We start from the raw sequence: 14,341 nt of genomic DNA, 5'->3' as shown, positions 1-14,341 counted from the left end.
AGCAACAGTTCTGAAAATGTTTTTTCCCCCTTTGTACAAATTAACAATTGCTTGACGGCACTGTACATAATGGGATTTAGATTCACCTTCTTATGATCTGTAGTATGAGAAAGCAAGAGATTGTGCCAGATTACAAGTAGCTGTTAAAAAATGGAAGGGGCAAATTTATTCACAGCACCTAATTAGCCAAGGAGGCAGGTGAATACAGATGTTGCCTTAGAATATATGACAGCTAACAGCAAGAAAAACAGAAGTGGGCATTTAATAACAAGGAGCTCTCAACAAGGTAATCAGAAGTAGGGATGCAGTAGAAATTTGGTTCAATTAATATTTAATTGAACAGAAACATAGCTATCCTCTGACATTCACAGTTCTCTAATTTTTGAAACAAAATACCCCAGCCAAAGAAATTGTACAAAAGTACATAGGTCAGGGGAAAGTTTCCACAAAAATGGATAATTAGTGAAAATAACATAGAACAATGCACACTATTAGGAGAAATTGCTTGCAAAAATGTTTATAATATGTAATATATATAATACGTAAGATTGCATATTGAAATGTGTATTAGCAGAAATGTACATTAAAATAATGAACAGAAAATACTGAACAGAAAGCAATGTGAAAATATACACTGAAAATATAAGGAACTGGGGGAAACCAAAATTGCCCGATTTGTCCATTCTATTCAGAAACTAGAGCTAATGAAAGTTAAGGTACTAAATATAACTTATTATACCAACTTCAAATCATCCAGATTTACTGGGAGAAATTCCAACTTACCGTAAATAAATAAATAAATAAGACATGCTCCTATGCAAATATCCTTAGGATCATGTGCTGATTTTTTGAGATTTCGTGATGCAATCCTTTTAAAAACGCCAACAAGAATTTCAAAACCATGAATAAATTATCAGCTCTACAGGTGATACAAGTCTTGCCAGTGTTTTCATTGGAATGTTTGATTTACTTCTCATCTCTCAAACACGGCATCTTTAGAAAATGCTTCATTAGTGGAAAAATAGGTTTACCATTTGCCTTCATGGCTGGCATCAAGCACATTCCTTCTATTATTATTAACTATCTCAACAGCCACAAACAATTATAACTGCATAATATAGACCACAAACAGTGCAGCCCTATGTATCTCTACTCAGAAGTGAACTTCAGCTTTACAGTGCAGAAAGCATTTTGACAGTGACTACAACTGCAGCCTCTGGGTATCCAGATGTTGCAGAACAGATGTTGCAGATCCAGATGTTGCAGAACAGCAGCTTCCATCAGTGCCAACAACCATGGCCAATGACCATGGATTAAGGGTGTTCAACAACATGGGGGGGGGGGCAAAGGTTTTCTACAACTGCCACAAAAAAACCCAACCTATTCCAGGATTGCAACGATAAAAGCCAATAATTATTTTATTTGTCCTGAAAAGTAAAACCAATTATTTTGTTCATGCTTAGCTACATTTTAATACAGATCTTGCAAATAAAGCTTTCAAATGCAATTATTTTCCAGCTTCACCTGACAAAGTAATTGCTTACAGACTTGTAATTAATGGAGAAGGAAATATTTAGTTACATGCTGTTGTACTTCAGCATGCCCTGCCAGGAGGAAATGGTGGTGGGAAAGGAAGATAATGGATATCTCTCATAACTGCAATGCCTTGGCATTTTTCTATTTCAGAGTATTCAGGTGGCCAAACAAGGCAATAATGTTTCTCCATATGATAGCCAAGTATGTGAGAGGTGGTTCGTACAAGCACCTACACAACCACCATATTCAGTACTTGCTGACTCACAGCTGAACTCATTCCATCAGAAGGCATCAGGCAATAACCGGAATGCCTTAGAATGTGTGTCATCTGGCCTTGATCACAAACTGGCCTGAAACTTTGAAAAAAACGTAAAAGCAAAAATGTGCTTTACAGCATATCAGCCTACAGTTGGCCAATGAGAACCTCCATCTCCCCCCCCCCCTTATGGAAACAACGCTACATCTTTTAGATGGGATGTTTGTTATTTAAATCTATCTCCCGCTGCTTACTTTATACAACTTTTAAGGTAACATAAATATACCTGAGGATTAATTAAGAGGTGTAACAACTCAGGAGGTGTATTAAAATGACACAATATTTGAATTTTAGCTTATCTGAGTGAGATGTGAATGGGAAAAAGTACATACTGTAGTAATATATTAATTTCCAAATAAAAAATTCAGTTGTATTAACATATTACTTTGACACAGATCAGATTATTATTTTTTAGGAAAGGGAGAACCTTAATTGGAGAGATAATTACTTCAGCTGATTAATATGTTTTAAATTAAATCCCCTGAATTTAATGAGCCCATCACTTTGACAACTCGTGAATTAATACATACTTTTTGCAGTAATCCACACTAATTATTATACCTGAAACAGATTTATTTACAAAGAATTACCTTCACAGTATGCATTGTCCTCTCGGAGAGCTCGGAATCCATCCCGGCAGCTACAGACAGCCCTGTCTTCAAGGTTCCTGCAGAAAGAATTCTCCAAACACTTGTGTCCTTCAGAGCAAAAGTCGTGGCCTAAAAGTAAGTAAAAATGATGCTTAGAAACGCTAAACAACTGAAGTAGGCTATTCAGTTCCTTCTGAATTCAGCAGCACAATTCCAACTAATTTTAACCTTCTAGGATTGAAGCTTACGTATATCCATTCATTGTCTTTCTTGGGCCACATGGCCATTTCTGTATTTGCGTGTCGAGACCCCGCAGCCACCACCTCATTGGAAATAACTCACACAAGGACACAGATATTAGGTTTATGTTATTGGGCAAATTTTGGCCACAACTTTATTGAATTACAGAATGTGAGCGGTATTGGCTTAGGCATTGAATGGACCCAACTATATCTGACTCCTGCCCACGTGCAGGAAATCCGGTAAGGGTAAACCAACGGTAGGGGGAGCCCTGTCGATGCGAACCAACTCAAGCTCCCCCTGGTATTCCCATCAGGGTCGTGTCAAGGCCCTAGCCCCCAACCGGGCTTCGGACAAGATCAGCACCCCCGGATTCCTTTAATGGAATACCCTTAAGCATGGAGGGGCAGGTGATCGTCACACCTCCCCTCCCCCACACAAGGTCAAACAATGCCTAACCGCAATCCTAACAAGGTTGTGACGATTGCTATGAGGTAGGCGAAAACCAAGTGGCCAGTGCCAATTTGCCAAGTGGAAAAAATTCCTACCAGGCCCTTTGGACAACCAAGGCGACCAACCGAGGTCCATAGCAAGGCCAGTGCCTAACCTGCGAAATAGGGAGGAAGGGCGGGTGATTGAGGGAGTGAGCCAAAGAGGAAGTCCTCTGGCTCGCTCCTCAGTTTAAACTGTCCTGGCCATGCCCCGCCCCAACCAGCGGATTGGCTGGCTGGGATCTGACATGGCCAGGATCCCCAGGCAACGGGGGGCAAAGTCCTCCACCCCCGGTGTGGAGTGGGTGGCCACGTGGTCCGCCACAACTCCTCCCCACTAGGAAGTGGAGCAGATTTTTTAAAAAACTTGTCAAACATATATTCAGTAGTGGCTGCCAGGACAGGGCAGTATTACTCACTTGGCTTTTTAATGGCATTCACTGCTGCTGGGTACTGAGAGTGGAAGAGAGGCAGCAGGGAGCTTGGTGTGGTGAAGATGCAGCAGCTGAACCATTCCACACCATACCAAACTCCCCACTGCCTCCAGCTCCTCTCACTTTCCCTCTTGGTATCTGACAGCAACACTTGACACTGAGAAGCCAAGTGAGCAACAATGCCCCACCAGCTGCTATATGAATTTTGCTTTTGATACTTAGAGCCTAGCACCTCATCAGCAGGACCGGTGAGTAGTTTCTTCCTCAACAACCATTATAGTTTACAACCTCTATCATTCTCAAGTACTTAGGAGCAGTGTTTGCCAACATGGTGCCCTCCAGGTTTTCTGGACCACAACTCCCATTAGCCCCAGCTAACAGAGCACTGAGACCTGCAGGTATAGGGCGGTATACAAATTTAATAAATAATAATAATGGTCCAAAACTACACAGGTTGGCAAAGGCTAACTTGATTATGATTATCAAAACACTTGAACTGGTGGTTGCCACTGTGAGAACTAAACCAAGGCTTCTAAAGCTCAAGAGGAAAATTTATGTTCAATTGACCCAGATCAATGCTATCATCATTATAATCTAAAAGGTAAAAAAGGTAAAGGACTCCTGGACAGTTAGGTCCAGTCAAAGGCAACTATGGGGTTGTGGCGCTCATCTCACTTTCAGGCCAAGGGAGCCAGTGTTTGTCCACAGACAACTTTCCAGGTCATGTGGCCAGCATGACTAAGCCACTTCTGGTGCGACAGAACATCATGACAGAAACCAGAGTGCATGGAAACTCTGTTTACCTTCCTGTCGCAGCAGTACCTATTTATCTACTTGCACTGGCCTGCTTTTGAACTGTTAAGTTGGCAGGAGTTGGGACAGAGCAATGGGAGCTCACTCCATCATGCGGATTCAAACCGCTGACCTTCTGATCTGCAAGCCCAAGAGGCTCAGTGGTTTACACTACAGCACCATCCCTGTCAGGTATATAATCTAGTTAAATAGCATAGGTGAATTCATCTGTCTTTAATTAACAGTTACCACCTCTTGACAATGGCCAACGCTAAAGAGAAATGTAATAGTTTTAGTGTTTTGAAGTGCAAGGCACCAGTTTTAAGCCTTAGGTAAAGGTAAAGGTACCCCTGCCCGTACGGGCCAGTCTTGACAGACTCTGGGGTTGTGCGCCCATCTCACTTAAGAGGCCAGGGGCCAGCGCTGTCCGGAGACACTTCCGGGTCACGTGGCCAGCGTGACATCGCTGCTCTGGCGAGCCAGAGCCGCACACGGAAACGCCGTTTACCTTCCCGCTGGTAAGCGGTCCCTATTTATCTACTTGCACCCGGAGGTGCTTTCGAACTGCTAGGTTGGCAGGCGCTGGGACCGAGCAGCGGGAGCGCACCCCGCCGCAGGGATTCGAACCGCCGACCTTTCGATCGGCAAGTCCTAGGCGCTGAGGCTTTAACCCACAGCGCCACCTGCGTGGGGAGGGGTGTAACTTATGGGCAGTATGCATATGATGTCACCTGTAACATCCTTCTAAGTGGTGGATTCTCTCTCCTCCCACCTCTTACATTCCTGGATTTCTCATTGTGTTCAAATGTTCAGTAAAATGGTCCTCAACACTTGGCAGGATGTGACAGTCATGGTCAGTGCAAGTGATTCACAAGCAGAAATTGTCAGCTGCCATTGTGGGACAATAACACTGCTTACCAGAAATGACTCGGAAACTGTATGTTGTCTGCCCAGCCACCTCCTGTGCTCCTCAGCAGGGGTAGCCAGCTAATTAGTAGTTAATTCTGAAGCAAGAATGTCTACTAAGAACCATTCTTTGTTCCCAATCTGTATGTCACCCTCAGCATTTATGGCTTTTCTATTTGCTTATGAATAGCAGTATTTGGTCCTATGGCAGCCTTTGTCCTGTTCTGTCTTCCCTCACAAAGGAGCCCTAGTTAAGGACAAAGTATTAGCCTTAGGCTAGACTTTTCCCAGCTTCTATCAGTTTGTGTCAGAACCTGAGCATCACAGGAGATGGCGGTTACATTTTCATTATTGATCAATATGCTCCTTGTGGCTATGCGGCACTTTGAGAGAGCAAGTACAGGAGATTAATTATATACTAATTTAGGCTTTCAGAGATAAGATCTGTAGGCAGCTCCTGACAGGCAAATTCAAGCTGCCCCACACACAGACAGACATGGGAATGTTCTGATAACAAGCATGAAACCTGCCAATTACACTTCTCAAGCCTGTGTGGTCTCCATGAATAATCAAGAAATATCATAATGAACATATCCCTCAGAGCCATTTAAATAATTTAAATCCATCCATGAAAATGTCCTTTTGAGTTTATTTCAATAGATAGGATAGCCAAGATCTTATCCAGTTTCTGTCATATTCTTTCATTTAATTTTTATGTCTGATTTCACTAATTACATACTTGGTGCCTGGATAACCCAGGAACCGAATGTGGCTTTCTTTTTCGAAACACAGGTATATGGTGAAACCCAGGAGACTGGGAACTTGTTTCATATTTGCAATGGTTTATCTATTAGAAAAACCAGAAGTGTGTGTGTGTGTGTGTGTGTGTGTGTGTGTGAGTGTGAGTGTGTGTGTGTGTGTGAGAGAGAGAGAGAGAGAGAGAGAGATGCAACTGTTCATAGCTTTGAAGGAACCAATATCGCCCTGGATGAGAACAGCAGACAAGAAAACCCCAGAGAATACCTTTATCTTTTACCCTGCATTGCAAATCAGGGCACACACCATCTGTTCAAAGCGCCATGTGATAAATGTGAGACTATAATCCTCCGTATTCCTTTAACTCTCTGTAGTGAACAACATTAAAGTGGGAATTCGGTGTTCTATCAGCAAACCAAACCATGTTAACTGATAAAGCAACTACAGCTATTATGAAGTACACACAATCAGCCACGATCACAGCCCAGCAGGAACAGCATGGAAGCGATCCATATGTTCCCTACTATTTAGGTAACTGCAACAGTCCTGCTTCTAGCAGCTGGAACATGGAAGGATGCCATATTCAGCAATCCCACCTCTCTCCTGGAGCCCCCCCCCCCCTAAATCTGCCCCACACACTCAGGGGGTTGGAGAGTGCTGCAGGAGTGTGGGGGGGAATGCTACAAATTGCTTTCTTCCCCATTCTGCTGACAGATTCCCTTCCATCCTCAGACAGTCACCAGCTGATACTTTTCAAATGGATTTTTTCAAAAGGGTACCTATGTTAGTATGTTGACGCAGCAACAAAACAAGGCGGGTATCGCGGCACTTTGAAGATTCATAGATCTATTGTGGCATAAACGTTTGCTCGTTTTATCAGATGCATGAGAAGTTTTTCATTTTTCAGCATTCCCACGGTCACCATGCTCAAAGCAGTTGTGGCGGCAAGCAACTTCTGCAGCTGCTCAGGAACTGTAGAGGCCTGAGAAGTGACTTCCATGTGCAGAGGCATGCAACACTGGCACTAGGAGTGAGGGGGAGGGGTATTTAAGCCCACCTCATTCTTCTGGCATCTTCTTCATTCTGTTGGCTACCTATCCTCCCACCCTATAGACAGTGCAGGCATTGGCTAGTTGTTTTTGGGGCGCTGAGGGTGGATTTTTTGCTAGTGAGCGGATTGGCCTTGCTGGGCTGCCTGTTTTGCCTGCTCTGTACTGATGTGGTAGCCTGGAAGATAAAGGAGGGATAGTCTTTAAAGAGGTTACTTGACCACATTATAAGGTAGGGATGCGGGTGGCACTGTGGGTTAAACCACAGAGCCTAGGGCTTGCAGATCAGAAGGTCAGTGGTTCGAATCCCCACGACGGGGTGAGCTCCTGTTGCTCGGTCCCTGCTCCTGCCAACCTAGCAGTTCGAAAGCATGAAGTGCAAGTAGATAAATAGGTACCACTCCAGCGGGAAGGTAAACAGTGTTTCCGTGCCCTGCTCTGGTTCACCAGAAGCAGCTTAGTCATGCCAATAAAGCTAGATGAGCGCCGCAACCCCAGAGTCATCCACGACTGGACCTAATGGTCAGGGGTCCCTTTACCTTTATAAGGTAGGTGCAAGTAGTTGTGATGCAGTTTAGGTTTGGCGAGCAACTTCAGGCATCTTTAAGGGTAAGTGGCGTAGTCCTAAGACTTGCCTTCAGGGCTGTGGGACTCAGCGGCATGGTTAGGCAGCACCTTCGGTACCAACAAGTTGTTGGAATTCTGCCTCGGTCAGAGGGATGTGCCAGTCTCCAGGCACCGGCTGAATTCCTTTTGACCTCCCTCCCGCGACTCCCGGCAGGAAAACAGATGAGGTCCGTATCGGCGATTCTTCCCAGACTGTGAGAAAAACACACCACTGCTTCTCCTCCTCCCTGCATATCCCCAGGGAGGGGAATCAGACAGACAGAAACGTATTTACATGCTTTTATTCCTGTCTTTAGCAGCCATACAGATAAAGATGTCTGCACTCTTCGAACAACAAAGAGAAACTCACAAACTCCACCCATGTACATCCTGTACAGGTCATATAACACACACTGAGCTCACATCCGGTGCTCAATACGGAGAATGGACTGCCCCTTTCTTGCCATGGTAACAGTCACAAACATCCTGTCTGGCTTTCCAGCCTCCAGCAGCTAGCTTAGCTGCTGCTTCTTTCTTCTGCATTGCTTCTTTAGAGTAACACAAGTAACATCTACCTGGAGTTGCTGGGGCCCCAAAGCAGGGATGGATCAGGAAGGCCTTTTTACTCACTTGAGAGGGTGATGCTTGAGAGAGAAAGTAGAGGAACCATTCACAGGTTGGCTCACCCACATTCTATTAATTAGATCCCACACCTTGGTTTCCACGTGGAGATTGGTTTGGGGTTAAATGAATAAATATATAAATGTGCCCCAGTTCACTCAATCTTTGTATCTCAGCTGTTCATTTCCCCGCGTGGTTGCAAGAGTAAATTCTTTCATTTGCCTTACCTTTACAAACTTTACAGCAGCTGTTAGATAGGGAGATTTGCTGAGATTCAGGACAGTTCAAGGTGGGACAATCTGACTTCACTATACGTTGCATTTTGTAGTCCTATTGGGGGGGAACGATCATTATGTACTTGAAAAAAACACCAAATTAAGTGCATATGCAGATTTAAAGCATGCAATAAAAATGCAGCTAGAAAGTGTAAGTTACTCAACAGCCAGGTTTTTTTGTCATCATCCAACTTCATAACAAAATCCATAGGCGCAAAACCATAGAAAAGCAATGAATCAAAATGTTTAATTAAAATACTAAGAATAGTTTCCCTTCTACCCCAAATTGCTGTAATTTTCCTAAAATGTTTTCAAAAAGTTTTTTTTTTTAAGGACAGATGCTTTCATTGATATGGATTACTAGCAGGTTGCTACAGATAGAAGAAACTCAAAACTCATTTTTCTTTCAGAGTTCCTTTCTCACAACAATCCAGAAGCTTAAATAAGCTGATCTCAGTTTTATCAATATTCTTCTTTTTCTCTCTCTCTACAAAAGTCAATAGCCATATGTCAGGAAAGTATTGTGTGGAGGAAGAAACTTTGTATAAAATTCAGCTTTAAAGTAAAAGCAAAAGCACTAACAAAATCCCACATTACTCATCCTTTCAATAATTATAATGAAACAATATTACAAAGTTAGTTAAATATTGTACACAATGTGGCTAGGGTGATGCAGAGCTTATTAGCTAGTTATAATTATAAAGAAGTGAATTTTATATATAGGGGTCAGGTCCCAAATGTGAGAACTTCCTGGTTATTGTGTTCCACATTCTCAATTTTCTCCTCAGATAACAGAAATCAAAACAAAACAGGACCGTATCCAGCATCCTCTGTCTGCTAGTGTATTGGCCAGGGGTCAGCAACCTAAGGCCCATGGGCCACAAGCAGCCCATGGGGGGTCGTTTATCCGGCCCATGGACGCCCTCTGCCTGCTTGGTCAGCTCCCGTACATCGTGCTAAACCGGCGCGGAGCAGAGCGGGGACCGCCTCCTGCAATTCTGGCCAGCTTCCCATTGGCTGCAGGAGCTGTGCACGCCTCCTCCACGCCGGAAGGAGCGCCAGAAATAATGTTTGCGCATGCATACATGCATGCACACACGCACACTCCAGCCCACCGTGTCATCTGCGGGACCATGAACCGGCCCATGCCACAAAAACCTTGCCGACCTTTGGTATGGGCTATCCTGCTGTGTCAGATGAGTTTTAATAATAATGGTCAAGAAAGGAATCCTATGCAACAGTTGCATTGGCAAAAACTGTGAAACTGTTGCGCAATATATTGTGCAATGACGTTACCAGCAACCTGCTTATGCATTCTCTTGTTCAATAACACCCCACTTTTCCAAAACATTTGTCTTGCAAAACAAGCATACTCCTAAGGGACTTAAACTTACATAGAACCATATATATATATATATATATATATATATATATATATATGTATGTATAAAATCTTTCAGTTAAAACTGGCAAAACACATCAAACCTAGAAAGCCACTACTGTTACCATATATATTTTTTCAGGTTTAACTATGGGTAAGGGCACAATACAAGGAAGAGAATAAGCTAACAGTGATCTTACCTTGCATTCAAACAGAATGCAATCCCCTGAGTTTGAACGTACGGTTTCTCTTTCACCTTCAAAGTATGTTTTGCCTTCAAACACACATATCGCTGCAGAATTGAAAACAGTACAAAACTTTGGTTTAATTTAGGTACACAAGTTTTAACATTAAATACCCCGAGTATATTTCATATTTAAGACACTGGCAGAGCATGCAAGATCATGTAAACTTAGACATAATGTAATGGCCACTTAGAAACATAGGTACTGTAAATTAGATAGAAAAGTGACCGGTTGTGGGATAACTGGCTTCAAGGTCAGAGCATGAATGGGATGCTTTAGAGGTGGACTTCCTATCTGTCTTCATGAGAAGTCCAGAGGGTGGCAAGACAAGAAAGGGCCTTGTCTGTGGTGGCTCCCTGTTTGGGGAATGCTCTCCCCAGGGAGGCTCACCTTGTGCCTTCTTTACATATCTTTAGGCACCAGGTGAAAATGATTTCCTTCAACCAGGCGCTCGGCTGATTTTATGGCTTTTAAAAATGTGTTTGTGGGAGAGGGGTTATTGGTCTGCTTCTTGTTTTCATTTTATTGTGTATTATGTGTTCTCATTTTGTATTTTTCAGTTGTGAACTGCCCTGCAATCTTCAGGTGAAGGACAGTATACAAATTTAATACATACTAATAATAAAGCCAAATCCCAAGAACTTTGAGAACTTCAGTCTTTTCTTGAAAAAGAAATGAAATAGTGGTAATGTTGTTGTTGAAGTTTTAAGCATTTTGGGGTTTTGTTAAAATAAAAAATCTTATAAATCCAAGGTAAGTAACAGAGAAGACTACCAGCATAGATGGAAAGGAGCAGGCAAGTATAGTATTCTTGTATTTTCTACTACATGGATGTCCAACATAATATGTGATTGTCTATGGTGACATGTGATTGCCTGTGGTTGCATATTTTTTTCGGGGGTGTGTCTATGTGTTCACATGCATCCATATGCACAGATAATTTGTGCATGGAGAAATCTAGTACAGTATAAGCAACATCCCTCTCCTGTTCAGTGTGCCATTACTGGAACCATCTATGCACAGCTGTCAACTTTTCCCTTTTCTTGCGAGGAATCCTATTCGGAATAAGGGAATTTCCCTTTTAAAAAGGGAAACGTTGACAGCTATGCATCTATGCCAAGTGATGGATTACACTAAGTTCCATTTCCAATTCAAGCAAGATGTGGAATGCTCTATTCAACATTCCCGACTTGTAGTAGCTATATCCTTTTAAAGAGAATATATATATATATATATATATATATATATATATATATATATATTCTGCCTCTTAACTGCAAATTTCACAAGCCTGGATGTATCAGTTTCCTGTGCCAACAGGATTTTGATGTGTATTTTGACCTTGGAAATAAGGGTGAAAGGCAGGTCATCTTGAACTGAAGTATGTAAGTGCAATGGCCAGTGAAGATTTCATTTATGCCTGTCGACATCCCTCCTAGGAATGAGACTGTGTTTATTCTGTCACTGATAACTCCCTATTGGGCTGTTTTATCTTCATTCATCTTAACGTCTGTTCCAGAAATATCACAGAAATAACAGGACAGTGGGCTTTTCTTAAATGTAGCCACTGAGTGAGAGATAGCCCATTTGCAATGTCATTTTAGTCAAGAGAAAATTGGTTTACTGTCCTTGAAATGCCTCACCTAAAATTATTTGATCTGAAAGATCCAAATGACCAGCTATGTTTTTTGAGGGCCACCAGATACACTATTTTCAGCTGTGGATCTATCTTAACTGAGCATAACATGTTGTTCTACTTTAAGCACACCATACACAGTTTCCCAAGAGTAGGTCCTGCTGAACTCAGTGAAGCTTATTTCTGAGTATACATATTTGGGGTTGCATAACAAGTCTGGATCCAACCCATTGTTTATATTTTTCAGCGATAAATCTATGTTCAGATCGCATTAAACCATGGAACTAATCAGTGAGGAAAGTTTTAGTGAATCAAAGTGTTTTTGACTAATGATTCTAGCCTAATTAACTGCAACCTTATTAGGCATAGTTTGTAAAGTGAATATATGCTGAAATGCCCAGATTGTACTACCATGCCCTTCAAAAACAACCTGATAGTTAAATACTGTATTGAATACTGTACTGCATTTCCATTTCCTTATTTCCATTGTTGAGTATTTAAACAGCTTCTGCTCACTGCAGCTCTCTATATTAGATGGATGTACTTGGAACATGCATGTCTTGATTATATCAATTCCAAACACTTGACCTGTACAACATTCACAGCGTATGTATAACCCTCTGACCTTCTCACCTATCTGCATGATAGATATATGGAGTCACAGGTGGTGTGTGACCCATATGGAAGGGATAAGCAGCATGAAGAACAAGTATAATTATTACAACAATCTGTTACTGCCTAGTTCCACTGATATTCAGCTGAACAGATTTAGCCACCCTACTGGTGAAAAGGTCTAGCATAACTCATTTTCTTGAATTTTCTTAAAAGTGACCATGACAGCTTGATGCTCTAAAGCACTGCACTGGATCAACCCTAATTCTCTTCAGTGGCACAAAGCTTGCCCTAGTGCTTTGAGGAGAAAACTGTGAGTGACAGCTCCTAGCTGCAGGCTTGCTTCCAGAAATTTCACTTCCAAAATCTCCCAACAGATATTTGCTGAAGGCTCTTCCCTGGGGAATTTTGTAGATAGTAGGTAAGCAAAAAGAGTTTCATATCCAAACACCTTATAGACACACAGGTTTTTCTAGTAATAAGATATAGTTTCTATAAACTTGTTGAAGTGATATACATCCACTTAAATAGATAAGCATTCCATTAAAGCTATAAATGAAAACACGTTTGCTTACGTCAAACCTCACCTGCTTAGCTAGTTTGTGGTTTACAAACCTATACTGAAATAGGCCAATGGCCTATCTAGCTTTGTGTTCACTGCACTAACTAAAGAGACTCAATAGGGTTCCAGATTGAAGCCTTTCCCAGCATTACCTTGAAAATTAAACCAACAGAGCTAAGCATGTGCCCTACAGCTATGAAACAGATCATCCCTAAATATTCAAATAGTATTTGTCAATTAGCCTTGTGTACTCTGTTGGGGTTAGATTGAATATACTGTATATTGTTCTTAGAATATTATATAGTATAATATTCAGGGTACTCAGAATATAATAAAACACTTAAGGAATTGCTCACTAGTCAATATTTTTAGTCTCAAATGCATTGCCATAACAATTACATCACTTTTTTAAATATATAAAAACAATAACACCTGTTTTAAAACCTGTTTGCAATGGGGAAAACTTTGGTTTATAAATGGGTTTTTGTGGGGTGGTTTTTTGTTGCTATATATACTTAGCATGCAGTGAGATTATCTTTATACATTGTTCTTTAATTAGAACACCAGTTTCTATTGACATTCACATTTAAACACCATTTAGGACAAGGAATTTCTGTGGCATGTCAAGAAAAAAAATAATTATGGGGTATTTTCAGGCAGCCCTTTCCCAAGCTTTCCTAATGTTACACAAGCATTAGTCCTAATCTAGCACATAACTTGTCACAGGAAGATTGACTCAACTTTCACTTAAATAATAATATTAAGGAAGAACAGATCTAAAGAGGGTGCTGTTGAAGACAAATGATAACGAATTCCATCAGCAAAGACGATAGCCTTGTGGATAGTTGCTAGGTTTCCCCCTTCCGTTACAAAAACTTTGCATGAACAATCCAGCATCCGCCTGGAACACAGCTTCCAAACAGGTAACCTAATATTTCCTACTGACATAGCAGATATCTGTGACTGCTAAGTAGCAGAGGCCAAGGTTCACCGTCTACTTGACATCCATGCTGTGGCCCCAGGACTTTATCAACTCCCAGTAACACCAAGTCCTCCATTATTTATTGCACTATTGGGGCTTTTTCATCCTAACGTTTCTATTTTTAATATACTTATCTGGCATTGATTTGGTATAATTGCTGACAGCAATGCCAAGTTTTGTTGGCTACCTTGAGTATGCCTATGGGAAAGCAGACTACCAACACAAGCCATCAAAGGGTTTAGAAAGTATTGTGGGTTAGAAATGGGGAGTGTGCTACTCCCCATAACAGTTAGGACACCAACCAACAAAAT

The 14,341-nt window shown here is 41.6% G+C and overlaps 1 protein-coding gene across 2 annotated transcripts in view; it reads right to left on the bottom strand.

The window, feature by feature from the left end:
* Positions 1-14,341, bottom strand: part of NELL2 (neural EGFL like 2) — a 114,453-nt gene that overhangs the window by 48,246 nt on the left and 51,866 nt on the right. For both annotated transcript variants that reach the window (XM_079994164.1, XM_079994165.1), the window contains exons 10-12: positions 10,194-10,285; positions 8,565-8,667; positions 2,443-2,571 (exon numbers count right to left, since the gene is read on the bottom strand). In XM_079994164.1, coding sequence (XP_079850290.1) covers positions 2,443-2,571; positions 8,565-8,667; positions 10,194-10,285 — 324 coding nt within the window. The remainder of the gene's footprint in view (positions 1-2,442; positions 2,572-8,564; positions 8,668-10,193; positions 10,286-14,341) is intronic.

This window comes from Podarcis cretensis, assembly GCF_951804945.1.
Source record: "Podarcis cretensis genome assembly, chromosome: 10".
Lineage (NCBI taxonomy): Eukaryota > Metazoa > Chordata > Lepidosauria > Squamata > Lacertidae > Podarcis > Podarcis cretensis.
This window is presented reverse-complemented; position numbering and strand designations above follow the sequence as displayed.